Genomic DNA, 27,645 nt, shown 5'->3' with positions numbered 1-27,645 from the left:
TTGAGATGGTATCAACAAACCTGTGGGTACAGGGAGCAGCCTTCCAGCTGACCCACCAGGCACACGGGTCAGCATCAGAAATGGAAGAAAGAGCACAGCGTTTCTCTTGGAATAATTTATTAAATACAGCATTAAAATTTGTATTTATGAATTCGATCATTAAAAACAAAACTTTGTCTCATATATATATATATATATATATATATATATTTAAGGACAATGATAATCATTCTATCAACAATGATGGATGTTGTGCCGGCGCTGCTCAGAACGGCACCTTTCTCTACTCTACCCTTAAAACAGTTCAACACTTTTAAAAGAAAAATAAAATAAAAAGGTTTTTTGCAAAGGAAGAGTGCAAAGCAGGGCTTGTTCCCAGCAGCCGGCCGGGGGTGTGAGGAAGCAGAGCTCCTAGGAGGTTTGTTAGATGTTGCCTGCCCAGCGTGAGGAAGTGCGGGACCAATTCTCAGAGGTGCCAAAGGTGCAGTCTGCTATTTCAGCCTTGGCTGGATGCCCACAGCTCTGAGTGTCCTCTGTTTGGTTTCCTCAGCTTGGGCAGTCAATGCTAAAAAGCTAAACAACAAGGAAGGAAAAAAAAAAAAAAGCAAACAGGAAAAAAAAAAAAAAAAAAAAAAAAAGTTGCTTTCGGTATCCCGGCTTCTTCCCCTGACCCGCCGGGTCCAGCAGAGGCTGTGAATGAAGTGTAGCAGTTTGTGCTCCCACTCTCTCCGTTCTGCATCCTGTGGTGGCTCTGGAGATGAGCAGCACAGCAGTACCTGCCATCCCCGAGCCACGCAGCCTCCCGTGCTGGTGTGGCAGCAGGGAGCAAAGTGCCAGGCTGAGCCTGGAGAGGGGGGCACCGCCGGGAATGGGAATTCCATGGGCAGAGTCCTTGGGCAGATGCGGAGGTAGCATCAGACATTTCTGTAACTTGATTGTCGTGTAATTCTGGCCTGCCTAAGGCCAGAGGGCTGGGATGGAGAGGGTGCCCTGCAGGAGCAGGAGATGGGGCACAGGAGCTGGTGTCCACTGTAAAGATTGACAGGCGCTGGTCATCCTAGCAGCAAGCAAGGATGGTCTGTCTCCTCTAGAAAATTATCCTTGCTAAAAAGGCTCCCCGTTGACAGAGCCTGCTCTCCACTCAGCACAAGCAGGCGGCAGTCCAGGTCACTGCCTGGGCACCAAAGGCTGCCAGTCACTCATCCCACCACACAGGTACAGCAAGGGCTTGTGCTTTTGGCTTGGCAAGAGTCCCTGACCTTCCAAGCCTGCCTACTCCAAGAAAGCTCCTGTTTCACCTACCCCTGGAACCTACGAGGACGAGGAGGAAGAGCTGTCAGAAGCATTTCTGGAGAGCACGCAGCCCACGAAAGAGAAGAGAAAGTTCACACAGCCCAGCCTTCACCTACAGCGGAGACATGCCAAGTCAGGAGCATTTCAGATAAGGCATCGCAGGTGCTTTGATAGTAAAGCAGTTAGTGGTGACTACAGTACTTCAAATACAGGCTGCTGCAGAGGGCATCCCTGGGGCAAGACCAGATCTTCCAGCTTTTGGTGCAGCAGAATGAGATGGTTCAGACCTCTCCTACACACAACACGGGCTGCTCTGGGTGCCCTTTTATCTTCCCCCTCCCAAGAAAGAGACTTAAAAAGCCCAGGCCAGGATTTGCCATTTGCTCTGCCAAGCAGCCAGAGAGATAAAAAGACGCCTTCTGCTGTACCAGACTTTGCAGCAGGCTGGTGAACCGTGTGGAGCAGGGGAGGCTAGTTGCCATTGCTGATGCTGGAGTTGGCACTGCTGCAGCTCTGCTCATAGGATGGAGGTGCCTCTGCAGGGAAAGGAAAGAACAAGAACAGTTATAGTGGGAAGTTCCCTGAACCTCCATCTATGTAAATCAGTACTGAGCATAGCAAGCTGCTAACGTGTGTGCAGGCACTCCAGGACCCCACAGCCTGCCCTGCTGAAGTGACACGTCTGAGCGTCTCTCATCATTTCAGTGCTGACTGACTGGTTTATCCATGTAGGACTGTGCCATACCACTGGTCCCAGCCACCTCAGAGAAGTACTGCTTCAGCAATGCAGCGTGCTGGGATTTCCCCAAGCTCTTCCATCCTGGACAGTCTCTCAGTGCCCACCCCCACAGCTTCTGTCTCCAGACCAGATGCAGGCCCACTCCAAAGCAGACGTAAGATTTCAGTTACGTCACTTTCCTGGCTCTGCTCCCGCCAGCCTCACCACAAGCCAAGGAGTTTTTATATCTGTGGGAGGCTGAAAGCTCATTTCAGAGCAGGGAGATCCTCTCAGAACAAGCCTTGGGCAGCATGGGTGTGGATGTGGGAACGGAGAGCTGGCTGTCACAGCCACAAGGAGCTCCTCCAGAGAAGGCAGGCAGAGAGATCCCACAATTTCCCCTGACTTCAGCCCCCGGCGAGCTGACATCTCTATATTCCAGGCTTTTCAGCTAGCGAAGAGACTCCTGTCATAGCAGATGTTTGCTATCACACTGCCAGACTGTTTAGGTCTCAGGAATGGGATGCTCACCGTATGGGTAGCCCCACGTGCTGTATTCTGGAGGCAAAATGAGCGAGCTAGCAGTGGGCACGGGCACCACGTTTCCCTCGGCGTAGTAAGGGATGGTGGCTCCTGTTGAGAGGCAGAGGGTGGGGTGATTTGGGGAGCCTGTCTGCTCCGAGTCCGCTTCCTGGAAGCTCAGTCCTGGGGCGTAGCTAAATGGCTGCTGCTGGGAATGGCTTTTGGTGGGGATCAAGACATTGTCCATTGGGTGATAACCGCCGGCAGCCTCCTCCTCCTCCGGGGGGGCACTGGGTACCACTGCAGATGGCAGGTGCTGGACAGACCGAGAAGGGCTCAGGGGAACCCTGTTCACTGCAATGTTGCCAATATAAATGGGAAGGGTGACTGAAACCTCTGGTGACTTGAGGGAAACCTGAAAGAGAAGGAAAAACAGTGAAATCCTCTTTGTCGTGCATTGCATAGGGCACAGGTAGGCTCACTCCACAAGGAGCACAATAGCAGCCTCACCCATCATTACTGACCAGCAAAACAAGTCACACTGAGTTCCTCAGCAAGGCTACGTCTTTGACACCCACAAGGTGCCCCCTGCACACACCCATAACTGCAGCACAACCCACCAGAGCATCACACAGCTCACCTGGATGTAGTAATCGATATGTATGAGGCTACAGCCCTGCAGAATGGACTGGGGCAGTGCCGGAACAAGGATCTGCTCCTTCCACTCCGCATGTTTCCAGGCTTTCACTCCTGAACCTTCCACCTCCGCGATGGTCCTCAGGTCGTAAATCCAACGCTTGGATTTGTAAGCCACTTTCTGTGCAGACAGGAATAAAAACAGCTAGCAGAACAATTGCAGACGATCATCCACCCCCACAAAAGTAAGGCAAAATCACCCATTTGTTCTGTCAAACAAGTACAAACGTAATACACACCAAAGGGCAGGATTAACACCCATCACTGCATTATGGACTGAGGTGCTATAAGCAAGACAAGTCCTACCACCTCTTTCTCCAGGAAGGCAGAGGGAAACAAAGCCAGCCAGAGGTCTGGACTACTCACTGCCACCTCCCAGACAAAAGCAGCAGCAATGCTCACTGTGATGAAAACAGCCAGCTTCACAATTGCCTTGTTGAGCTGGATTATCAGCATAGCCAAAGAATCATCTTTTTGGATGCTTACCTGGAGTAGGCTGGCTACCACAGCCCCGGTGTCCCGGCCTGATTTGTTCTCTATGTCTGTGCGGAGCTGGATCACTTGCCCCACAATGTACCCTTTCAGATCTGAGGTGGCTGTCAGGACGACGTTGCCACTTTTCACGAGCTTGTAGTTGAACTTCTTGGTAACAGACATAGTGTTGGGCTGCTGCAAGAGACAGATGGTGACCCAAGAGCGTCAGAGAGCCTCCAGGAAAACACTCAGACCCAAAACACGCAAGCAGCAATATCTTGAGAGGTCACTAAGAATCAGTAACACAGACAACAGGCCTCTGTCCTCCATCCCCCCAGTTCTTCCTGTCTTGTTAGCATCTCTTCCAGTTCCCCAAAGCCAGGTCTCTACAAACACCTGGTGCTATTGGCTGAGAGAGATGCCTCTCTCAGCATGCTCAAAATTCAATAAGTCTTCCAAAGCAATGTGTGGAGGAGTCAAAAAATCACTGAGTGGGGACTGATGGCAAGGCAGATCAAGAGCAAGAGTCCTCGGGCTGCTCTTGCACCAGCAGGACATGCAGCCAAAGAATTATCCAAACATACAATTACTCCCAAATATCACTTAGGACAAGGAGAAGCAACAATGCCTTGATTCCCAGCCAAACTCGTCCTTGTTCCTACCTCAATATCAAGGATGTCATTCAAGTTGAGAGGGCAGAGAACATAAAAGATCTTGTTGCACTTGTAGTCCTTGGAGAAGCGAGGTGTGTCTATCACAGCTTTCACCTGATGGAGGACCTTGCCAAAAGGACCTTCAAATGACGTAGGAGCAGAGGCTGGAATCAAGACAGAAAGAAAAGGTGTCACAAGACTGAGTTAAGCCAATCATTTCTGTGTTCGAGACAGTTACTCTTCACCTGAGGCATTATGCAAGCATCCGAGGGACAGGGCACATATGACTTCCCAAAAAAAAGACCTGGGGATGAGCACTTGGGTCATCCAGACTCCCTACAGAAGGCACCCCCCCACCACAGCAGAGCACACTGCACCCAGGACAGCTGGCCAGCTGCAGGCCAGGACCGCTGTGCCCAGATGAAAGCCCACAGGGTTCTGTCCGAGCTGTCAGAGGCAGTGCAGACCTAGTTTTGCTCCAGATAGGAGCGTACAGCTTGCCTAAACTCCTCTGCTGTCTGTGGTCAACCTTACAGTCCCCTCTGGCACCCCTGGGCCTAGCTTGCCTCCACCAGCTAGTCACCAGCTGTGCCTCAGCAGAGCTCCCAAAGCTGGGGAAGTCCTGGCTTACGTGAAAGGGCCTCCAGCTGTGTGTCTGCATCATACCTGGCAGCAGGAACTGGAAGGAAAAGTTGTGCTCCCCAGGTGAAAGGACTCCTGTGGGAAATAAGAGAAACAGGTAAGTGGGAGGTTGTCACCTTGGAATGGTATTTTTGGAGCAGGAGCTTCTGGCAAGAGAGTCCAATGCCAAGGGAATGCCACACAACTTGTCCAGCTGCCTTCACCCCTGGACACCGCCACGCTCACCCTCTGCATCCAAGGAACAACTCACCTGTCCTGGGGCAGGATACATCTGTGTTCCCAATGAGGCCTAGGTTAAGATACTTTGGAAATATCGTGGCCCAGGCAGGGCTGAAGGGATGCCAATGCCACCGCATGCTTTAGAGAGGGCAGTTAGCCCCACATTACTGATAGAGGGCACTAAGAAGGAATGCTGTGTTTGCGTCCCTCGGGGAGGCTGTAGCCACTCAGGAGATGAGGAAGCAAAGGCACTGCCTGCAGGTGGGGTAAAGAGGTCTGGTGAGCACCAAGCTGGAACAAAAGGTCTGAATCCCAGGCCTAAATGCACCTCTGCAGATCCTGGCCCCAAGATGGGACCTGCAATACCTCAGCCCAACTGTCTGGAGGACCAGAGTCAAGAAGTAACTTCAACAATGTCCCTGAATTCTCCCCTTGGGCAGTCATTGCAGTGTGGGGCAGAAAACCACAGCTGTGAATTCCCACATATGGCACCGAGTGCTTCAAGGAAGGCTGCAGGCTCCCAGCCCAGCGCTGGGAGTTCAACCCTCAGTGCTAGTGTTCTTCAGCTCCCTGCAACAGCTGCCTCGAGGGCACAGAGCGGAGCCAAGCCCTGGCACACAGCTCCAGCACACAGCTCCAACCCCAGGTTCCCTTGCATCCAGCTGGATCCCCCACCCCTCCCGGGGCAGCAGTGACCCCAAACCAGCCCCACGGTGTGAGCTGGGAGCATCAGGCAGCTCCTCAGGCTGCCTTCATCCAGCAAAGCACCGAGATATAAAGAGGAATCCACACTTACTGAATAAACATGAGAGGTTTTGTTTCCAGATTGGCAGTGCTAAGAAGAGACCTGGATACCTATTAACTCAAGCTGTGTTTGTTCTGCTTTGCAGGATCACTGCTGGAGGTACCAAGGCTCTAAATTTGGCTAGCTGTTTAGTTGATGCAAGAGCAAGGAAACAGCTTGCCTGTTAGCAATGCTGGCTCTGCAGAGCTGACAGTAATAAAGTCCTGGTACCAGATGATTGGGTGGGTTACACGACAGGGGAAGGGAGCAGAAAATAATCCCCATTTGCAGCACATGCCCTGGTAGATGAGGCAGAGCTCAGCCCGGTCCACAGTTCCTATTAGGAAACATCACACAGCCCGCAGCCCCCAGCACACACAGCTGCAGCTGATTTCATCCCACTGCTACGGTAAGTCAGGAAGGAAAGAAGAGCTGTCTGTTTAAACACTCAGCCTGTAAAGAAAGGAGGTGGTTTGCCCATTGCCATCGCTCCAAGCCAAAATACACTCCTGGTGATCTCCCTTCTCATCCCCAGATAAAACCGTGTATGTAGGCTAAAATGCAACATGCAGCCTTGTCACAAGGTGGAGGCATAAAGCAACTCAATGCCTGCTCTGGAAGCCTCCAGACATCCCAGCCTTCTCCTACTGCCTTCTTGGGAAGGATTCCCTCAGTGGAGGGCAGCGCTCGGATGCAGAAGGTGCCTTTGCTTGGAGGTTCCAGCACAAAGCCTTGCTGACACGAAGCACTCAGCCACTGCCCCAACAGCTCCTGCCCCTTATTAAGGCACACTCTCACTTTTGGGAAGCAGCTTTATGCAGTCCTGAGACCCTTCATATACGGTTAATTTTCCAATGGTCGCAGCAGCCTGGACCAAGCACCTGCCACTACATCACACGACATGGTTTGCTTAATGAATGGCTAATGAATGACCAGCTGCTCAAAGGGCCCCAGCACGCAGTGCCTGCATTTGCTGCCCACACTACAAGCCTGGAGGCCACTGGAGCAGGAAGCTCTGGGCAGCCCCATGCAGGCATACCAAGGAGCTCAGTGCCAGAGCTATTCCTGGGACAAGGCTTAATAAAAATAGATGAAGAAAAACAGAAGATCCTGACCACGATGGGAGGTTCCTGCGAAAGCCTGGTGTGCTCGGGTGCCTGGCAGACTGACAAGGCTGCTGGGAAGCCCGGGTGCTGCAGAGTGCAGGCAGACATTCACAGCAGCCAAGCTGCTCCCTGCCCCTGCACCAGGAGCTCTGCTAAGGACACGCTTAAGCAGAGACCAGGCCAGGTTCCCAGGAACACAGCACGGAGCTGGATCCACACACAGCGTGCCCCAGGGCTCCCAAGCGGCTTTTAAATGCACAGAGTGAGGGGAAAGGGCTGTGCAAGCTGCCACAGCCTCACCAAGTCATTACCTCACCATTCCCCAAAGCCCAAACAAAGGCCACAGTGTGTTCAGATGCAAAAGCTTTTCCTGAAGTTTACATGCAGCTCAAAATATCTTGAGATAGTCATTAGGCAGCAGAGGGAGGCTGCTTAGCTTAGCAGGGCTCTGCCACGGGGCTGTACCTGCAGCCCTCCTACCTGATAGGAACCGAGCCAGCAGGGCTCAGCTGCCCCACACCACAGATGTCCTCCCTACAAAGTCCTGGAGGGAAAGGAACTGCTGCCATAGGAAAAGAAAACAAGCAACCCAAGGAGCTGGAGCAGCAGGGACACGCTAACAAAGAACAACCTTGGAGATTTCCCCTCTTGCTTCCACTGCCAGCGAGGGTTTGTCCAGACACAGAAGGACTCTCCCTTTCATGGCTCAGCCATTCCCCTGGCTGCCACACTGGGAAAGGGGCCTTGTTTGCACCGGTGGATGTGGAGGAGGGCTGGGAGGACTTGGTGTGCAGAAAGGAAACCCCTCGGTCCACGGTGCTCATACTGAATTCTCTACCCAGCACCCAGGAGGTCACTGGGGTGCCCACTGCCCTACAGGGCATCCCCTGGGATGGGGAGCACAGCCCTGAGCCCAGCTCCACACTGCAGAACATCTCAGAGCATCCCATGGCACTCAGGGCATTCATTGTCACACCGCTCACCTGGTATGCTGTCCAGGGACAGAGGTTTCAGACTTTCCCCAGGATCACACAGGGCTCTTGTGCTCAGCTCAAGCTGTCCATGCCCTGAGCCTGCCCTGCAGCTGGATGCACCTGCAGATAGGTTGGGACTGATGCACAAAGGTGCAGACAGCTCTGGCTGGTAGGGATCTCCTGGCAGCAGAGCTGAACTGCACAAAGCCTGAATGCTTCCAAAGCTTTTCTGCAGCTTTCCCTCCAACAGCCCACGCAAACAAACTGCTCTTACAGTACAGGTGGGGCCTGAAGTTCAAACCAGTGCTGCCTCGGAGACTTCAGCCAAATGCCTCCTTCCAGTTTGCTGACCCAGCCCCAGCAATTCCATCCCAAATCCCTGCAGGAGCCCTGGGCTCTGTGCCCAGCAGTGCCTCCTGCCAGCCCACAGCCACCAGGACAGAGTGCCCAGGTCAGTGTCAGCAGGGCATGGAGCTGCAGAGAAGCCAGCAGAGGGCTGGGAGATGCCTTGGCCATCGATGCAAAGCAACAACAGACTCAGCTGAGCCGCATTACTCACCCCTCTGAAATCTCACACTCCGATGCACTGGGAGAGACAGCCCAGACGTCTGAGCATGCTGGAGCCTGCGGGGCCAGACAGCTGTAACGGCAGCGCAGGGTGCAGCACTCACCTCTCCCTGCCTTGCCAGGCTTCGTGCACAGCTCGACAAGGGCTGCAAAGATGGATATTCAGCATGCTGCTCCCCTCTGTTCCCCAAAGAGGAGGGTGCTACCTGTTCTGCAGCCGGGACCAGGAGGCTGGTAGGTGTCCTCCACCCCGGCACGGAGCCAACTCCTGCCTGACCTCCAGCCCTGCTGGCTGTTACCACCCTGCCAATGACAGCAGACACTGCTGCTCTGGAGCACAAACAAGTTTAGCCTTTGGACAGGACATACTTTTTGGTTGTTCTAACAGGGGAACAGCAGGCCTGGCCATATGGCAATATCTCTCTGGCTACTCAGTGAGCGATGCAATGAGTGTGCTGGCCAAAGTCTGCAGCAGAGCCAGGTACCTGGTGCCTGCTGGCTCCCTGCCACTGCTCACAGCAATAGGAGCTCCCTGCAGCATCCTGCTGCCCCAGGGCAGGTGAGCTCCCCAAAGCCACCAAATTCAGCAGGTATCAGTGCTGCGGATGCCCAGCTCAAGTTCTCCTTGGGGCTGACGTGATTGGCATCGATGTGAACAGCAGGAAAGGAGCAAGGTTTGTATTTCTGAGCAAAGAAAGAGGCAGCCCTGCCTCTGCACTGTGTGACAGGAGCCCATTTCCTCAGCTGCTGAAGTTCCATCCCTCCACGCAGCTCTGACAGCCAGCACCTTGCACCCCTGCCCTCCTTTGCAGCCCAACAAACTGCACTGTAAGCAAAACCAGGGCCCTTCTCATCCAGGAGGCTGTCTCAGAAGGGAAGCATTAGCTTTGCCTGCTCTGGGCCACTTCGAGGGATGCTGGGCAGTCGCAGCATTAACACCAGGACTCCCATTCTGGTAGATTAAGCTAACACATGGGATTACAAACTACAACAAATGAGGATAAAAACACCCATTTGCTGGCACCAGCCCAGCAATAGACACAGGTGCTCTCAGAGGGAGCAGCAATAGCCTGAACAGCCCCAACAGCAAGCACAGCCAGGGGAAGAAACAGCCTTCAGCTTGGCTTTGCTTGCCCAAGAGCACTGCTGCTACGGAGCAGCCTTCAGCTGAGCAGGACAGTGCACAAGCAGTGCGGGCACGGCCCCAGCTCTAGGCTCCCATTCAAAGCAACTTGCTCATGCTGGATTAGCTGCATGCAAACACACAGTAGAAACAACCTCCAGTGCTCCCATATGGTTAACGTTGCTGAGATAAACCCTTCTGTAACACAGGAGGTAAGCACAGAGGAAGAAAACACACAAGAAGGCTCAGCAGCAAGGCTGCAGTAAAGGCTCCGCTGCTTACACTTCTCTATATCAGCAGTTCTCAGTGACATTTTCAAAGAATTAGTAGGATTTGGCAGTACAGCAATGCTGCAAAAACCTCTGAGGATTAACAGTGATCTATTGAGGCAAGAAATTAGGAAGTGCTGAGAAAGCTGCTGAGACCCACAGTGACTGCAGCTCTTTCCACGTGGTTTTCCTGGGCTGAATGTGCTGTTATTGCTCCACAGCCTGCAGCACAGTGCGGGCACAAGCTGGCTCCAGAGACTCCTCAGGGCTCATCACTGCTCACGTTTGCTCTGACCTCCTCCAGGGCTGTTCAGCCCCGCTGCTCCGCTCCCTCCTGCAAACAGTTACCCCAGAGAACAGACCAAGACCCTTCCTGCATCGTTCCACGCCTGCCCAATCAGGTCATCACGCTTTTTTAATTCTCTTGGAAGACAGAATTGTAATCTTTCAGTCTGTGATGGCTGGGAAGATGTTGTGCCAGGCCAGCAGGGAAGAGGTGATGCACAGCTGCCCCATTTTAGCACTTTGCACAAGAAATACGCCAGAGGAGGAAGCAGGTGTAGCAGCCAGGAATTCCCCACAGTGCCTGCTAGCTAGCTAACAAGCTGCCAAAAGGAAGGTCAGCTGGCAATTACATCCAGCTCCCTGCATGGGTTCAACTCAGGTACAAACAGGATTTAAAGAAAAAGTCTACCTTTGCATGCACAATCCATCCACACGGCAAGAGCCGTGTGCACAGCTGGAGATAGAGCATGGCCAAAGCAAACAGCCCTGTGCAGGCTCATGGCAGACCTGCTCCTCTCTGGCTGAACGAGGCCGGAGCTGCAGAAGGGGAGGGGAGAGGAGTGCGAGTCCTCTGCAGAGCTGAATTACTCCATTATATGGGATCAAGAGAAGCATCTCTCTGTGTGAGCAGTGGGGACAAGCAGGGCTATTTTGTACTTGCAGCAACTGGTGTACTTGATCTCCTGTACCACAGATACCCAGGGAAAACCAACACCACTCACGTTTGTGGGTCTCCCTTCATCACTGCGTTTGTTTTCCTCTTTGCAAAAAGATGACCCAGGACGAGCCAGCACGAGCAATGGGCCAAGCCAAACTCAGCTCAGGTGGGAAAAGCAAACCCTCCCCTCTGGGAGGCAAAACAAAGAGCTCCCCCTCCCATCCCCATCCCACAGGCCGAGCGACCTCCCCAGCCCTGCGTAGTGTCCTCAGCAAACACAGCAGTGAGGCCCTGCCTGCGTGCACTCAGAGCAGCTGCTGCCCTCAGCGCTTCCTGGCAGCTTCTCTGTAACGAGCAGAGTTCATTAAACCACTGAGCTGCAAGTCATTGCCAAGGCTACAGCACGGACCCTGCGTAATACCCAGCTCCTAGAGGCAGGAGCACAGTGGTGAGTGGGGTCTTCTGAGCTGCTCTGAGCCAGGAGGGAGCCTGAGCCCCCCTACACTGATGCTGCTCTGATATGGAAGCAAGGAAAGAAGTTAAGGATGTAGCCAGTGCCTTAAACAGTGCCTTGTGCTGCAAAGTGGGCACATGGGATATTTTTAAGGGTCTGTCTCCTCTCATGCAGTATACACTCTTTAAGAAAAAATAAGTCACGTTTGTAAAACAAATGACAGTTGATGCCACATAGGACTGGCTGCCCCCACCCACAGTTCAACAACAAGGTGCGTGGGTGCAGAAGAGCAGAGTTGCTCTCAAACGCTTAGAGAGCGTTCCAACTTTCCATAGTTTTGCAAACCTCTTCTCCCAGCACGTCCTCCAAGAGCACAGGCTGCTTTTTTTCTTATTTATTTTGCCACACAGAACATGGGAAGAGATCATGCAAGCATTTTATCAGACTGAGCTTCCCTCTCTGCTCCATCTCACTGGAGCAGGGCTGTGCAGCCCCAAGGACAGCAGAGATGGGCACAAGGTGGTTGCATGGCCTTGGGGACAACACCTGGAGTCCTCCCTCATGGTCTGCCTGCATGAGCCCTCTGCCAGAGCTCTGGGGACAGTGCCAGTGTCCAGTGTTCCTGGAGGCAGGGGTTCCCCTGCACCCAGCCCATGGCCATTCCCTGTTCAGAAAGGACACAGGTGGGCTGTGTCTCTGTACCAGGGGTGTCAAACCACAGTTGGCATGCCAGCCACATGCACATACACTCTGTCCCAGCTGCCGACAGCCGTATCACCTCTGACACAAAAAGCAGAACACAGGTCAGTGACAGTATCTGGTGTGCTGCTCTGGATTGCTGCTAGCTGCAACCTGCTTTTTTCCCCAATATTGCAATGTACCTTTGCAAGACAGGGCAGTAACAGCACCACAGCACACCTCAGCTCCAAGCTCAGTGATTTTCCCTTCATTGCATCTACAGCTCCTCGGATCAGTCACGCCCTACCAGTGCTCACTCCCTCCTGCCCTGGGCTGCATTAGCACAGGAAGATGCCAGCATGCAGCCACCAGCTCCACAGCAGCACCAAGGCACAGCAGCACGGCCCCAGCAGCCCTCAAGGCTCAGGCCCAGGCTGCCTGCAGCACTGGGGTTGACACATGAACTCAGCAATGCACAACAGCTTGGGTTCCAGAAAAGTCAAGAGCAAAAAGAGTGGCGCTTTTCATGATGACTTTAAGAGCTCGGAATACCAGTTTTTGCAGGTTTTCTGGAATTCAGGTGTTCAAAGGTGTCACATTAAGGGACAATTCTGTCCTTCCTAGTTCACATTTGCTCCAGATGTCAAGGGGATAGCTCCCAGATCCAATCCTGCAATAACCAACTGCAGAAGCAGCCATCAGCATTTCCCAGGGGCAGCAACCCCACCTTTTCCCACTCCTATCTCATAGCTTCTGCTGTAACCATCACAGAACCATCCACAGTAGCACAGTTTCCTCATTAACACTAGAAACAAATGTGAAAGTTCATTTTCAGTGCAGCTGCAGGTTTAAGCTTCTCCAGGAATCCACCATTGTTCATCAGTGGGCTCCAACTCACCTACACTAAATTGCCTGCAGCCCCTTACAAAGCTTCCAGGATTCTGCCAGCCCAGCATTCCCAGCTGAGACCCCTGGCCGTGATCACTACCATGTCCAAAAGCAGGACCATCTTCCATTGGCCTCCCAAGCAGTCTGACTCCTCCTGCAGCCCCTAGGCTAAGAGCCAAACAGAGCAGTGAGCCAGCCACCTCCCTTCCTGGAGCCTGAGCGAGCAGCGCTGTCTCCAAGTGAGGTCAGACTCCCCTCCATGCTAAAAAGCTCTGCTTGAGAAATCGCTGAGCTGGCAGGAGCTGCCACTTCAGCTTCACCCATTTCCTGTTACTAGATCAGAGGATCAGTGCAGCATCAGAGGACTGCTAGCCTGGCCTACTGCCACGTTACAATTACTGCTACAGCCATTGCCCTTAGCAGGTGAATAGTGGCACCTCTTGATTCTGATAGGAGCCAGAGCACAGCATAAATTATTTATGCTAAGGTTGACCTATTTAATAGCAGAATGACAGCATTCATTTGAGCCCAGATTCCCCTGAGACTACTGGTGTCACTTTACCCACAAGGATAACACAGCCCCACTGCTATATCTCGAGGCATCTGGGCTGGCAGCTGTGTGCTGGGATTCAGTGCTTCTCCTGGAGGACGAGCAACACCTCCACATCCCTTTCAGTGTAGTTCAACCACTCCCAGCCTGCAATCAGCTTCACCTGACCAGTTCTGATAAGTGTTTTGATACTGCCATAGATGACGCGTGGAAAGCGGAGCAGGGTGAAGCCATAGGGCTTTCACAACCACTGTGCTCACAGACATCCACCAGCAGCAGCAAAGTGGCTGCTGACAGCCCCACTCTAGACAAAGCAGAGCCAGAGGATGCACCATGTTTTAGGTAGCTGCCAAGTTGTGCAGCCAATCAGGATGCCACTCTGCACAGCTCATGCCATCTCCAATATCGGCTCATATATTCTGTGCACAAGTCAGAGTAGCCTATGAAGGAGTATTTCACATCAGTGCACTGCTGCAGACCAGTCAGCCATCTCCAGTAAGAAACCACACGCCCACAGATCACCACCATGTCCTTGTGGAGCTCACCTTTGTCTGCCAGAGACAGCGTGCTGTTGAAATACTGTTCCTCCACGGTCCAGGCAGTGTCATTGATCTTGTTTGACACCCCACAGAATCCAACGCAGCTCACCTTGATGGCTGTTAAAGAGAAACAACATGCATAAGACTGAGAGAAAGCAGACCCACAGCTTCAGACTTGCTTCGAGGCCTCGTGAACACAAACAGGGTGGAAAAAGGGAGCAGGGGAATCAGGTCACACCTCCAGCCCAGAGCACATTTTCCCCTCGCTCTCAGCACTGCCGCACTCTCTCTGCTCCCCCAGTGCTACTTGCAGCTGTCAGCACCAGTAAGTTCTCATGCTGGCTGCCTCTCTCACACTGTAAAGACCCCAGCAGTAACTTCAGCACTGGGGCTGCTGGGTGTTGGTGCTTCTCAGGAGCCAGAGACCACTTCAACAGAGCACCTCCTCCTCCTGCGAGAGATACAGGGCTCACAGCAAAGCCACACAGCCAGGTCCAGAAGCATTTAGGATGCCATTCGACCCTCCCAATGCAAACGCAGAATCAGAGCTGTGTTTGTACCCTGCCTTGGAAAAGTCAGCCCCATGCCTGCCCTGCCTGTTACGCAGCCAGAGGCACCTGCAGTGCTTTGCTCCAGCCTGAATGTCTCCTGTCCTGATTCCCACCCATTTCCCATTTCACCCATATGCTTACTGCGTCCAAGCAGCATCTCACAGGAAGCCTCTCCCCAGGAGGCAGGCAGCCAAACTGCCTGACTTCAGGGCTGCTTTCCTGCTCCAAGCTCCCCCATCTCATGTCTCCCAAGCACTGAGCTGCAAGCAGTGCTGCTCACAAGCACCCCGCGCTGCTCTGTGCAGTGCCTGCCCTGCCAGCCCAACTCAGGGTGGAAAGAAACCCAAACCCAGCTCTCCCTGCAGGGAGAACGCAGAGTTCACACCCCAGTTCCCTTCCCTGTGCTTTGCCATAGGAGTCTAGAGTGAACAGGCTGCTTGGGGCTCAAAGTCTCCAGTCCCAAAGGAGGAACAGCCAACCCACAGCCCTGCTCACCAGGTCACAGCCTGACCATGACCTGGAGCACCCAAGCTCACTGCAGCTTCATCCTCAAGGGCACGGGATGAACAGGGACAGATGCCAACTCTCATTAATCAAGCAGCACTACGCACTGGCTGTCCATGTCTGCGAGGCACACCAGCACTGGGGTGCTGGGGACAAAGCAAAGAGCATGGCTGGCACAGCTGTGGCACTGAGCATGTCTGTGCTGAGCTGGCATGGATCCCCTGGAGCACGGAGCAGTGCTCAGCCCCCCCCCCCCCACAACCACTGGGGAAACCCGCCGCTCTCATCAGAGGGCAAAAAGAGCAGCTTTAGCAGGGTGGGAGCTCCCCCAGCACAGACAGCCCGGCTGGCTCCACTCACACCAAGCCCAGGCTCAGCCACTCTGCTCCCATGTTTTCACATGGGAAATGTGAGAAAGCCTCGGCAGGAACAGGAGGGACCGCCCCGGAACATGCAACCCAAAGCCTCCCTCAGCCACAGTTTTAAAGATAACGACCATCTGAAAAGTTTAAAGATAACTGCCATCTGTTGCAACACCCAGACGCTGGGTTGGAGACAGAAGCCTGCCATCCAAGCCCGCCTGCTGCACTGCAGTGCTCAGACATTGCTGCTCCTGGATGCAGGTGGGTGGGCACTTCTGCACACAGACACCACTGCCCCATCTCCCTTCCCATGGGAGACAGGGACTCAGCAGTGCCAACTGCTGCCGCCCAGCACTCAGAGCCAACCTTTGGCTGCTGTTCCCCATTGCAAGCCGGGCTCCTCCGCAACAAACCTCAGGGCTACACACAGCCCCATCTGAAAGCCTTACTGCAGCCAGCTATGGCTCCTCTATCTCTGACTGTCCACAGGGCTGTCAGCTCCAAGGCCTTCCAGCTGACCACCAACAACCCAAACTGGCTTGGTCACAGCCAAGAGAGAAGGCTTCTGTCTCTGGGTCCTCACCATGGGTGACCCTCTGCTGTCACGGTCCTGAAGGTCACTCCTCCTAGGGCACACAGGCTCTTGTTCACAAGGAGGAGCAGGGACATGCAGCAGCTGACAGGCAGAACCCAGGCATGCAGCGCTGGGGGCAGCTGCGAGCTAAAAGTGGGGTCAGCAGGACAGCTTTGGCAAACCAGCAACATCAGAGCTGCAGCAACTGGAAGTGCAAAGCTCATCAGCAGGGCTGCCAGGAAGCTAAGTGCACAGTCTGAACTTTCCAGGAGCTCTCTGCAGGCAATCTCCATGCCGAGTAACAGATACAGAAAATAAGATGAGTTCATACATCAGAACAGCCCGATTCTGGTTGTTAGAAACACATTAAAAATGCCTCCTAAATCCAGTCGTACCAGCAGCCCCGGTTCCCATGTTCCTGCTCTCTGTTTACCAAGGTTGCTTTAAATAAATACAGAAAAAAAAAAAGGCAAAAAGCTGTAGTGGAAGTGGAGGGGTGAGCAAAGGGCAGCAAGAGGAGGAGAAGCAATCACAGAGCGATGCAGAAGGCAGGGGCCCTTCACCCCCACGATCCCCCAGCACTCTCAGAAGCAGCAGCTTGCATCCAGCCAGACGCATCTTTAGCAACGCACCGCAGCACTCGCCAAGTGCTGGAAATAAAAGGAGACAGCTCAGCCATATCCATCTCTGCTCTAAGCAAAAATAGAGATGCCAGGAGCTGGGCACGTCTGCCTTCTTCCAGGGTGATGTAAGGAGAGCAGCCGTACACCGCAGATGACTTTTTCTGTTGATCCAGCCAGCTGCCCTCCCCGGGGTGCTGGTGCTGCATTGCAGGCAAGGGGAGAGCAGAGGGCATGCAGCCCTCACCCCAATTTCTAGAACTCAGCTGAAGAGCCCTGGGTTTCTGCCAGTTGAAGCCCATGCCAGTCAGTATCTGGACTGATGGGCCCAAGGGCTTCAGCTGAGAATGGCGAGCCCACACCCACAAGCACAGGGCTAGACAGGTTGCAGAGCCACCCCGAAGCATCCTCACTGACCACACACAGCACATCCCAAAGGCGCTTGCAGAAGGGCTGCTGTGTGCCTGGCTCCAGACAACAACAGCAACAGGAAGGGGAGGAGGGCTGTGAGAGCCCAGCAAGTCTGCATCAGACAGTCTTCATTTCATGGAAACCAGCCAAGAGGAGCCCTTTCCTCACCCCTCTCCATCGGAGCCGCAGCAGGCAGCTATCAGCATGCTTCAATTAGATTCTCCCCTTTCTCTGGCCCCAGAAGAATCTGTGCCTACAGATCAACGAGCTGTCACAGCAGCACTGCAGTTCCACTTCTTTGGGGTGAGGGGGAAAAGAGACCCACAGCAGCCCACAGCTCCTTCCCTCATGCCCAGCTGACAGCACACAAACTGCCAACCCCATCAGGGCCAGCGTTGGGGACTCAAGGCCTGCACACAGCACAAGTGCAGCTCTCAACCAGTTTGCAGAGGCTCCGTGGTTCTTAGAAAAGCTCTATTTAAAAAAAAAAAAAAAAAAGAAAACAAGTACCAAGGAAACCAAGACCACAAAGAGAAGCACAACAAGGCCTTGGACAGGTTGGCTTTCACAAACTCACCGGTACAAGCTCTGACACAAAGGGCTCACATCCTCCTCTCAGGAAGGCTGGAAGCTCACAAGATAGGCTGCTCCTTGGGCTCCCAACCACTGTGCACAAATATACCAAGAATCTATTAATTAAACCAGCAAGTCCTAATTAATTCTGAGCTGTCCTCATCCTTTTGGGACCTCTTTCAGACACAAATAGACCCGGGCAGTTAGCAAGCCAGCAAGGCAAGAGCAGAGCTGGCATGGAGCTGAAGGCAGCGGTGGGTCTGGCACAATGAAGGACTGCCCAGAGAAGTTCCAATCTCCTCCCACCCCAGAGCTCAGCTCAGGGCCACAAAGGGCACTCAGCCTCAGGGAAGGAGGTGTTCCCATCTCTTCTCCAGCTGTCACAGTGGAGCTGGCTCTGCCACGTCAATGCAGGAGGTCCCTGCTGGGTCTTACACACAACTTGAACCCACAGCTGCAACCCACTGCAGGAATCCTGGAGCATCACTTGCACACAGACAGCGACAACTTCACCTGCAGCAACAACTGGGCAGTGATGGCTGTGCTATATGGGTGACCCATAGCTGTTACTTAAGCTAAGGGTGATTGGTTTTAGCCGAAATCCACCCCAACAATATATCAAGGGTGTTCATATCCCAGAAATGTTGACCTCTCCAAAGAGACGAGACAGAGCTGTGCCTCCTGGCCAGGTCTTTTCCCAGACAAGGTCAATCCTCTCCCTTTACAAGCGCTTTCCTCTATCACAGGCACACAGCAGGAATGCCTGCTGTTTCCAGCCCCTGTCCAAAATCAGAATTCTGCGCACACCCCAGAGAAGAAAGCAAGCTGCTGGGCTCCTGGTAAGGACAAACTGCAGGCTTTTCTCCCTTGCAGAGCTGACAGGTTTATTTATAGCATCACCGAGTTTTATCAGCACGCAGGCTGCCCTCAGAGAAAAGGGGTCATCTTGAGCATCTGGAACGAAATCCCTGGCTGAGCACGTTTAACAAGCCTGTCTTCACCCACGTCAGGGCAGGATAGGAGGAAACCTCACCGGTGAGTAGGGCCACCCAGACACCAAGGGGACAGCCACGTGCCACTGAGCCCTGATGCAACAGGCCCAAAACCTGCTGCATCCCCACACCAGGTCTGATGGCTGCACTTCAGCCCTCATTTCACTTCCTGGAGTGCTGCTGCAGCCGCCTTGCGACCAGACACACTCCTCCAGCATCCCCTTTTCTCAAAACACCCTCTTGCAAAAAAGAAGTTTTCTGTAAGCTGCAGAAGGATGCAGGTGCTGCACCACCACAGCCAACCACCAGGCTCATGGGCTTCCTGAAGGAGCAGCCCTGGCCACGGTGCAGGCAGCAGCATGGCTTCAGAGGAAGCAGGGAAGAAAAAAAGTCACACCTCAGCCCAGTTCAAGGAGCCCAAGGTCTCACTCCATTGTACATGTGGTTCAGGAGCAATGCTCCGTGCAACACAGAGCAGAAATGAGTCTCTGGGTGCAGGAGCAACTGAGCACCACCAGCTGCATGCAGAGGGACCGGCATCTCCCCCCCAGGATAGGAGGGCAGAAGCCTCTGAGTGCTGCAGACAGCCAGATCAGGCAGCAGCACAGCAGGCATTGCAGGAAATGCAGCATTTGGCACTGAGATCTCATGCTCACCATGGAAATCTCTGTGCCAGCCACCCACCTCAGCTGCAGCACCAGCACTCGTAGCCTCCTTCCTAACATCCATCAGAAATGCAGAAGGGCTGCAGATGAGAGGAAGGCCAGAGGGGATGGAGGAGTCATTCTTCTGGTGCAGTAAGGCAGCTTTCAGCCTCAGAAAGCTTTTTTCTTTCTGCTTCTCACGGCCTAAGTTCAGAGAGGGAAACTGACCTGACTGCAGACAGACACACCTGCCCTCCAGTGCTCTGCTCGAGACTCGCTGCATAAACAGTCAGAGCATCTCTACCTTCAGGGCTGGGCCTCTGATCAGCCCTATGGGAGGGAACACAAGTCCCACATGGCTGAGGTGCAGCAGAGAGGAGCCGGCAGAGCTTCACCCAGTGCCCAGGAATGCTGCCAGGACCGCCAGCACTCAGCACTGCAGCCCAACCACAGCCACCTTCCTCGGGCTGAGCCGTGTGAAAATGAAGAGAGGAACCACTTTTTTAATAGCTTGCCCAAATGGAAAGAGGTTTCCACCCAGCACTTAGCCCTACTTTGGGCCAAAGCAGTTAGGATATTCCAGTACACACTAAAAACAGAAGAACTGGGCAAGAAATCCCACCACAGTAACCACACTGCTGGTCCCAGGAGGCATTCCCTAGGTGCTTGAAGACCAGTCAGGTCCACGCTGTAGCAAACCACTCCTTTCAACTCATTGTCAAACACACTTGTTCCTTTCCTGCCAGCACGAAGCACACCAGCAGAACAAGCCAGCCATTCACCCACAGCAATGAGGCTGAGCTCTGATGTTCTGAGAACACCGGTCAGCCTGTGACCACCAGAGCTCTGCTCTTCCACTCCCTGGGCAGGTTTAGTGACCTCCTCCCCCACAACCCCTGGGTTCTGTACATAAAATAATCAGCCGACTGATCAGGTTTCTCTGCTTACCACAAAGAGGTTGATTCACCAGGGCCTACTCCCTTTTCAGGCTCTTTCTAAATAAAGGCTTCAAAGAGTTCTGGAAATTCATGCTCAACAGGCTCACAGAAACACCCAAACAGGAGGGCTGCATTGGGCCAGGTTCTGCCGAGGGACTGAATCACCCCACTTTCTGCTGGTGATGGGCACGCTTATCTAGGAGCTGTGGCTCAAGCAGCTCCTCCAGAATCACAGAATCCAGAGTTGGAAGGGACTTTAAAGGCCATCTGGTCCGACTCCCTGCAATGAACAGGGACACCTGCAGCTCCAACAGTGCTCAGAGTCACATCCACACTCACCTTGGGTGTCCCCAAGGACGGGGCACCACCACTTCTCTGGGCAACCTGTTTGATTGCTGCTCGCTGCCTTTCAGAACACTGCCAGACACAGGGCTCCGGGCCCACAGCCAGTCCTGCAGACAGCATCAGTTCTGAGAAGTGGAGGTGACACTCCTCCCTCCCCTCCCACTGCTCAAGGACACTCCTGGGCACTGAATCTCCAGGACTCGTTCCACCAAGAGAAGAGCAGTCACAGACTCAGACAAATAGAGGCCTGTCAGAGGCTGAACACCCCCTACCACACAGTGAGAGGCAGCAGCACAGACAATATTGTCACAGCCAGGTGTCTTGAATGAGTCTGTCCCCACAGCACCACCGAGATGGACCAAAGAAGCAAGTTCACAGCTGCTTGGGCATCCTGGTGTGGGCGGTCAGAGCCATCTAGAAGGAAAGCAGACAACAGAACGGGGACAAGCAACCACAGTTCTGCACTGCAGCCCACCTGCCCTGCCACTCAGCTGCAGGCAGCAGCTCTCAAGGAGCAGCCAGAGCGTGCCGAGACCTGCAAGGCTCAGCTTGGCTGCTCCCAGGCACGAGCCCATTGCCAGCTCACCCCTCCTGCAGGGGAGGTTTCAAGTGCCTCTTCCTGAAGAGCTTTATTTATAGCCAATAAAGTCAACCGGCGACTCCCCTGCATGCACACAGCCTGGCTCCCTGGCTGGAGGCAATGCACAGCACAGGGCAGCCGTGGCACAGCACAGCCATGTGCTCCCCAGTGAAGGTTTCTCACACCACGCTGAGCTCCCAAGCACTGCTTTCACACATCTCAGCTGTCAAGAAATACTCCTCCCCCAGTCCCAGCAACTTGGGAGAAAGCAGCCAGAACCCAGTTCGTTCTGCATAAGAGCTGCTCCTATGATTTCCTTTGATGCCATTCAATGTAAGCAGCTGGATTCTCTATTTTTAGCAGAATCATCAGTTTGGAAAGGCAAATTATGTTCTTGTTATTAGCAGAGCATCAGATTCATAACAAATCCCTGCTATGCTAGGAGGAGTACGGGTTCCTAAGATAATGCACACAGCCAGGCTGGACACCTACAAGCAGGGTCTCAGAGCTAACCCTCCAGACCTGACACCCAGCCCCATGCTGATGCTATCAAGAAAGCACACGGACAAACCTACCCAGTGAGCCTTCCTCCCCACAGATGCTGCCACTCTGACCCGAGTCTTACTGCAGGAACACCTGGGCTTAAGGCGAGTGCATACACATGAGGGAGGAAGGGTAAGCAGCAGCAGCACCACCACCTCCATCTGGAGCCAGAGCCATCAAGAACGTGGCTCCTTCAGCAAGAACAAAGGACTGGAAGTTATAAGCATTAACACTCCAGAAATGATTCATGTTTTTTGGAAACAGCCTTTTTGCTGCGGATATCTGATAAACTCCGGTTTTCAATCAAGACTGAAGCGCTCAAAAGTCGGGGCATTTTTAAACTAGTTCTCTAAACAACTGCAGACTGGCACAAACTTGCCACCCTCATCTTCCCAAGGAGGTGGAAAGCAGGGTCTGTCCTTACCTTGGGATACCCCCATACTCTCAGGCTGCTGACACACCTGTGGGAGTTCACTCATCTGTTCTGTTCAACCGTGTGGCACTCAGCACCCCTCTAAATGCCATATGTGATCCCAGGCAGAGTGGTACACCAGGGCTAAGCACTCCCTGGTAAAAAGCCTCCATTCACAAGCTTACCTGTAGCTAAACACGCAGTTCACACTTGACACAAGCACACCACCAGCAATTTTTAAACGGCCATCAAAGAGTGCTGGGGAACGTGGAGCTGCTTTTCAAAAGGCATTGCAAGCAGAAAGACATCTGCCCATCTCTGTGGTCTGAAGCTACAACACCTCCAGTTTCAGATCGCAGACATAAAATGGGGACTGCAGCCATGCAGGCACACCTGCACACAGAGCTCACAGCCATTCAGGTCCTTTACACTTTTCCTTCCTCTGGAAACATTTTTCACTTCCACGCAAGACATTAAGAGTGACAACTTTAAAAGCAGCACCAAATAAATAAATAAATAAATAAATCACACTTCTACAGGAATTGCTGCCTTCAGAGGTCCCAGCAGTAGCCTAGAGGCTGCACAGGCAAGATCTCAGTGCTCAGCCCTCAAAAGGCTAAACCAAGTTAAACACTCAGCGTGCTTGTCAGGCTGTTTCAGGAGCACCCCTGCTCTAAGCAGGAGGAAAGTTCCTTCTCTCCCAGCCCCCCGGCTGGTGCCGGTTTGCAATGCTACTACAAGGGATGGGAAGCTGCCTCAGGAAGAGGGACAGAAAGCCCAGAGTTTCTTGCTCCTGGCGAGGGAGCGTCCCTCCTGCCTACCTGACTTCAGCTCAGAAGACAAGCTACGGCCCTGCCAGCTCCACACTGCTCCAGGGAGAGAACGCGCAATCGCACCCCGTTTGTCACACTTGGAAGCAAATCAGACTGACAGAGCTCCACTCCACTTGTTCTCTCATTTTGTTAAAGAAGAGGGAAGGCTGCAGCACATCTCCTCGCCAAAGAAAGCAGCAAACAGTTTCTCAAGATGAGCACAAGTGGTGCACGGGCGGGGGGAGAAGCAGAGAGCGGCACACGCTGCGGAGACAAGAGACACAAAACATTCCTGTGATTAGTTATTGACTCCAGAGGAGCTGAGCTCCAGCAGCAAGCCAACCAGGATAGCAAAAATCCCTCTTTTGTTCCCCAGTCTCAGACAGGGTTGGCCACACAGCTCACTGCTGTCTCACTCCAGACAATGAGAAAAGAAAGTTAATCCATTGGCACCATCCAGCCTGCTGGGGCGATGCTGCAGAGCAATATGAGCAGTCCTGTGTGTCACTGTCAGCCACTGCTGTATCCCACCTTCCAAAACCCCTGAGATCACACTCAGCTGTGTGCTGCTGGCATCGCACTCCTTCACCAGGCTGCATCCAGAGCAGGGCTGAGCCATGGGACCCTGCTGCCTGTCTGATGGACACATGAAAGGATGAATCCCTTCGCCACTGCTTCATAGAACAGCCTAAGCCACAGCCCTTCTGCAGGAACATTTTCCTGTGTCAGTCCAAGTTGTACAGAGGATTGTGGCTATCAGAACCCTCTGGTGTCACCATTTTCCCCACGCAGAGCAAGCCTACAGGCACATCACACATTGCCAAACCCAAATTTCTTCCTGCTGCCCTTCCAGAGACACAGAAATGACCTTTTTGTTTGGGCATACAGCTCGGGATCTGCCTTCAGCCCCCTTCTCCACTGTCACATTTCCCAATTTTCCAGATGAGAAGTCAAACCGTGTACTACATTTAAGATTAAAGCAGTAAATGATGATTGCCAGGCTCTGCAGAAATGAGAATTATGTACCTGGATACTTCTAGAGCACGAACAGACAGCAGTATTTTTGTCTGTAGATTTGTAGTTCAAGGAACTGATTTGAAAGTCAAGTCATCATCGCATAAACCTGGACAGCTAAATAACAGAGTAGAGAAACCGTGCTGAAATCTGCTCCAGAAAGCGCTTTCAGTTTCTTTTCTCTCAGTGACCTGGGAGAGAGGGCTGTTATTTTACCGTTACACTTTTGCCCACAAGAAGCATCTCTGAGCAATAGGCTTCAGGGCTGAAATAACCCACATGGCCCTGGATGCTGTAGAACAACTGGATGCTGGAACAACGCTGATGCTGCTCCTCTTTTCTCCAGTACCCCTGAGCAGCATCAGCGTTGTTCCACCATGCTCCTGCCAGCAAGCAGGGCTGCCCGTGCTCTGCGAGGAACTTTTCTCTCCCACCTCCCCCAAATTACCTCTATACCCAGCTGTCCCAGTGCCAGCTTCCTGTTAGATTAATTATTCTTTGTACACAGGCACTTGATGATTTACCCAGCAAGTTAGGCACAACAATTAGGGACATGCACTCCCATTAGCGATCTCCCTCGAAGCCCAGAAGTTCTCAGAGGAAGACCTCCGTCCTGGCATGGCCACGGGGTGAGTGTGCCCCACTGACGTGGCCCCAGAGGGTCCACATGGGTCACGAAAGGTGAGTCACCATTTGTGACGCTGCTGCACGGCCAGCGAGGGCAATGTGTTACTGAACAGCCATTACTGCAGTCAGAGGGCTGGCAAGGAAACCAGCGTAGGTGGGAGCATTTATGATCCTAAAAGGTGTGTCTCCAGTTAGGTTTTCCTATGACCCAAGACTTCCAGCATGTTTGGCGAGGCAGAGCGAGCTTTGTTCGCTTGCACTGACCATCCTTTGATAGGGGCAATTTCCAAGAGCCATAAAACAAGGTACCGTGTGAAGTAATCGTCTGCAAGCTTGTTTGTGTTTGCTGTCTCAAAAACTACACACGTCAGACCAGTTCAGGAAATAGAAAGCGCCATACCTGCGTGCAGGGTGAGCGTGACCGTGCAAAGGGGAGGCACCGCATGCTTTCCCCAGGGAGCTGCTTGTTAGTCCTGATCACGGGAGGTGTGGGTGAACACAGCACAGAGCACAAGCTGGGGAAGCCACAGACCTTCCACCCACCTCTCTCCATACCTCAGCAGAACTGCAGCATAGAATGGCCTGAGTTGAAAAGGATCATCCAGTTCCAACCCCCTGCTGTGTGCAGGTCGCCAACCAGCAGACCAGGCTGCCCAGAGCCACATCCAGCCTGGCCTCGAATGCCTGCAGGGATGGGGCATCCACAGCCCCCTTGGGCAACCTGTTCCAGTGCCTCACCACCCTCTGCATGAAAAACTTCCTCCTAATATCCAACCTAAGCCTCCCCTGTGTTAGTTTAAAACCATTCCCCCTCATCCTATCACTATCCATGCCACATGCCCAGAAAACACAGTGTAGCAGAGGCTGTCTGACCTCACTGCCATCAGGTCCAGCTGCCTGCTCCGCAGAGCGCCTGCTGTTGTGCCCAGAAGGATGCTTCAACCACCACTCCTCCTGTTCTCCTGAAGGTGAGACCTGCCCAGCAGGTAGGGCACACAGCAAGGAGCCGCCCCGCACCCCACAGACACGGGCACCACATCCCCACGTGCTCTGCTTATCTGGGCGCAGCCACAGCAAGCTGCCATCCCAGCGGAGAAGCCAACGCGCAGTGACCTCAGCCCAAAACGGGCACTCGCAACACTTCTAACAGAAGAAGGCACAGCTCTCCGTAAGTTCTGCCTCAGTGCACGTGCTGTACACCAAAGGACAGCTGAGCCCGCAGAGACGCACCCGGCTGGAGGTCAGCACGCTGCGCTGCCAGTGCCTTCGGTGGAAGGAGCAGCCGACGAGGAGACCCACGCGCTTCGCTTGGGAGGGAGTTAAACAGCCGACAAGCCCGCGCTTGTCCAAGATGCTTCTTTTCCTCCCGAGGAAGCTCCCAAAAGCCACTGTGGGCACCTGGGAAAGATGCTGAAGGAACGGGAGCGCCGCGGTGGGGCAGCACGGCCATCCCCCGGCAAAGGGAGGCTGCGTTTGAAGCTCTTCGGTCATCCTTACCCCCAGTAATTTATCACAGAGGCAGAAGCGAACAGGACAACCTCAAGGAAAGCAAAAAACCAGAACGCGTTTCCGCAGCACAACACGTGCGATCGCTGCCGACTTTCTCCGGAGCAGGGCAGCCCCGGCCAGCAGCCCACCCCGGGGGGCCGAGACCCCGCTAACGCAGCCGACTGCGGGATGCTCCGGACCGGCGCGGCCCGAGCGCTGCGGAGCGGCTGCCAGCCCCGAGCCCCGCTCCGGCCGCGCAGCGCCGCCGCCGGGGAGCCCCGTGCCCATTCCCGGGCAGGCCCCGCGCTCACCTCGGTACTGCAGCGAGCCCGACAGCCGCACGGTGACGGTGCCGGCCAGCGGCTCGCCGGGGCTGTAGATGACGCGGCTCTCTCCCAGGCGGATCTCGAACAGTTGCACCTTCCCCATGGCCGCGCCGGCCCGCTCCTCTCCGCTACTACCTGCCCTGCCGCTCCGCACCGCGACGGCCGCCCCGCCTCGCCCCGCCTCCGCCCGCCCCGGCCCGCGCCGTGGGGTCGGGGCGGGCCCTGAGGGAAGGGGCGGGAGGAGAGGCGCGGAGGGGAGGGGGAGCGTAGCTGTGTGAGAAGGAGCCGGTAATGGGGTCCGGCTGTGAGGGAAGAATGCGGCTGTGGGACCCGAGTTCGATGGAAGGACACAGCTATGGGGTCAGGCTGTGGGGAAAGACACAGCTGTAGGGAAAGAAGCCAGTTATGGGACCCAAGTGAGGGAAAGACCCAGCTATAGGTTCAGGATGTGAGGGAAAGACACTGCTATGGGGTCAAGGTGGGGAGGGAGAGATGCAGCTTTGGGGCCAGGCTGTGGGGAAAGGAGCTGGTTGTGAGACACAGCTGAGGGAAGGACCCAGCTATAGGTTCAGGCTGTGAGGGAAAGACACAGCTATGAAGCCAGGCTGTGGGGAAAGTTACGGGGCCAGGCAAGTTACAGACCCAGTTACACGTTCAGGCTATGAGGATAAGAGCCAGCTCTAAGTTCAGGGTGTAAAGAAAAGACCCAACTATGGGGTTGGCTGTGAGGGATGGAGCCAGCCATCCCTCCATCTTGCCTCCCAGCACTACTTCTAATCTGATCTCCCTGTAATTCTCCCAGCCCAGCTGTCACTTCTCCCCCCCCTTTATTTTTTTTATATCCCCAATTACTTTAAGTGTCCAGTGAGAAGCATACAGGCACACAGCACCGGACCAGGGCTGGGAGGCAAGTAGCAGGACAGCACCTCACATCACCCTCTCTGTACGTCCCCCTCAGCATTACTTCTGCCGCGTGATTCCATTTCAAAAAGTCTGTAAAAATAAATAAATAAAGAAATAAATAGCTATTTCTTTATTCCACAGCAAACACCAAACGCAGTGCTGGGGAAAGGCACCTCCCAGAGAGGCCTCCCGGCTGATGACAAGCAGGTTGTGTACACGGGCGGAATGAATAAGCGTAACAAGGGCTGTTTACCCATTTATCCGCAGAGCTCACGCCCAGCAGGACGGCCAGCCCTGCAGTGACACCAGCCCGAGCTGCAGGAGCCTCCCAGGT

The 27,645-nt window shown here is 53.8% G+C and overlaps 1 protein-coding gene across 1 annotated transcript; it reads right to left on the bottom strand.

Annotated features, from left to right (window-relative positions):
• Window positions 1–100: 100 nt before the first annotated feature.
• Window positions 101–26,607, bottom strand: ARRDC1 (arrestin domain containing 1). Its single transcript, XM_085239607.1, has 8 exons — window positions 26,394–26,607; window positions 14,099–14,209; window positions 5,023–5,073; window positions 4,366–4,520; window positions 3,716–3,898; window positions 3,174–3,350; window positions 2,543–2,948; window positions 101–1,829 (listed from the first exon to the last, which is right to left on the bottom strand). Exons 1-8 carry the CDS (start codon window positions 26,509–26,511, stop codon window positions 1,765–1,767), a joined length of 1,266 nt encoding a protein of 421 aa, XP_085095733.1. The 5' UTR covers window positions 26,512–26,607; the 3' UTR covers window positions 101–1,764.
• Window positions 26,608–27,645: the final 1,038 nt, after the last annotated feature.

The sequence above is a fragment of the Meleagris gallopavo genome, chromosome 19, assembly GCF_905368555.1.
Source record: "Meleagris gallopavo chromosome 19, MGAL_WU_HG_1.1, whole genome shotgun sequence".
NCBI classification, from domain to species: domain Eukaryota; kingdom Metazoa; phylum Chordata; class Aves; order Galliformes; family Phasianidae; genus Meleagris; species Meleagris gallopavo.
This window is presented reverse-complemented; position numbering and strand designations above follow the sequence as displayed.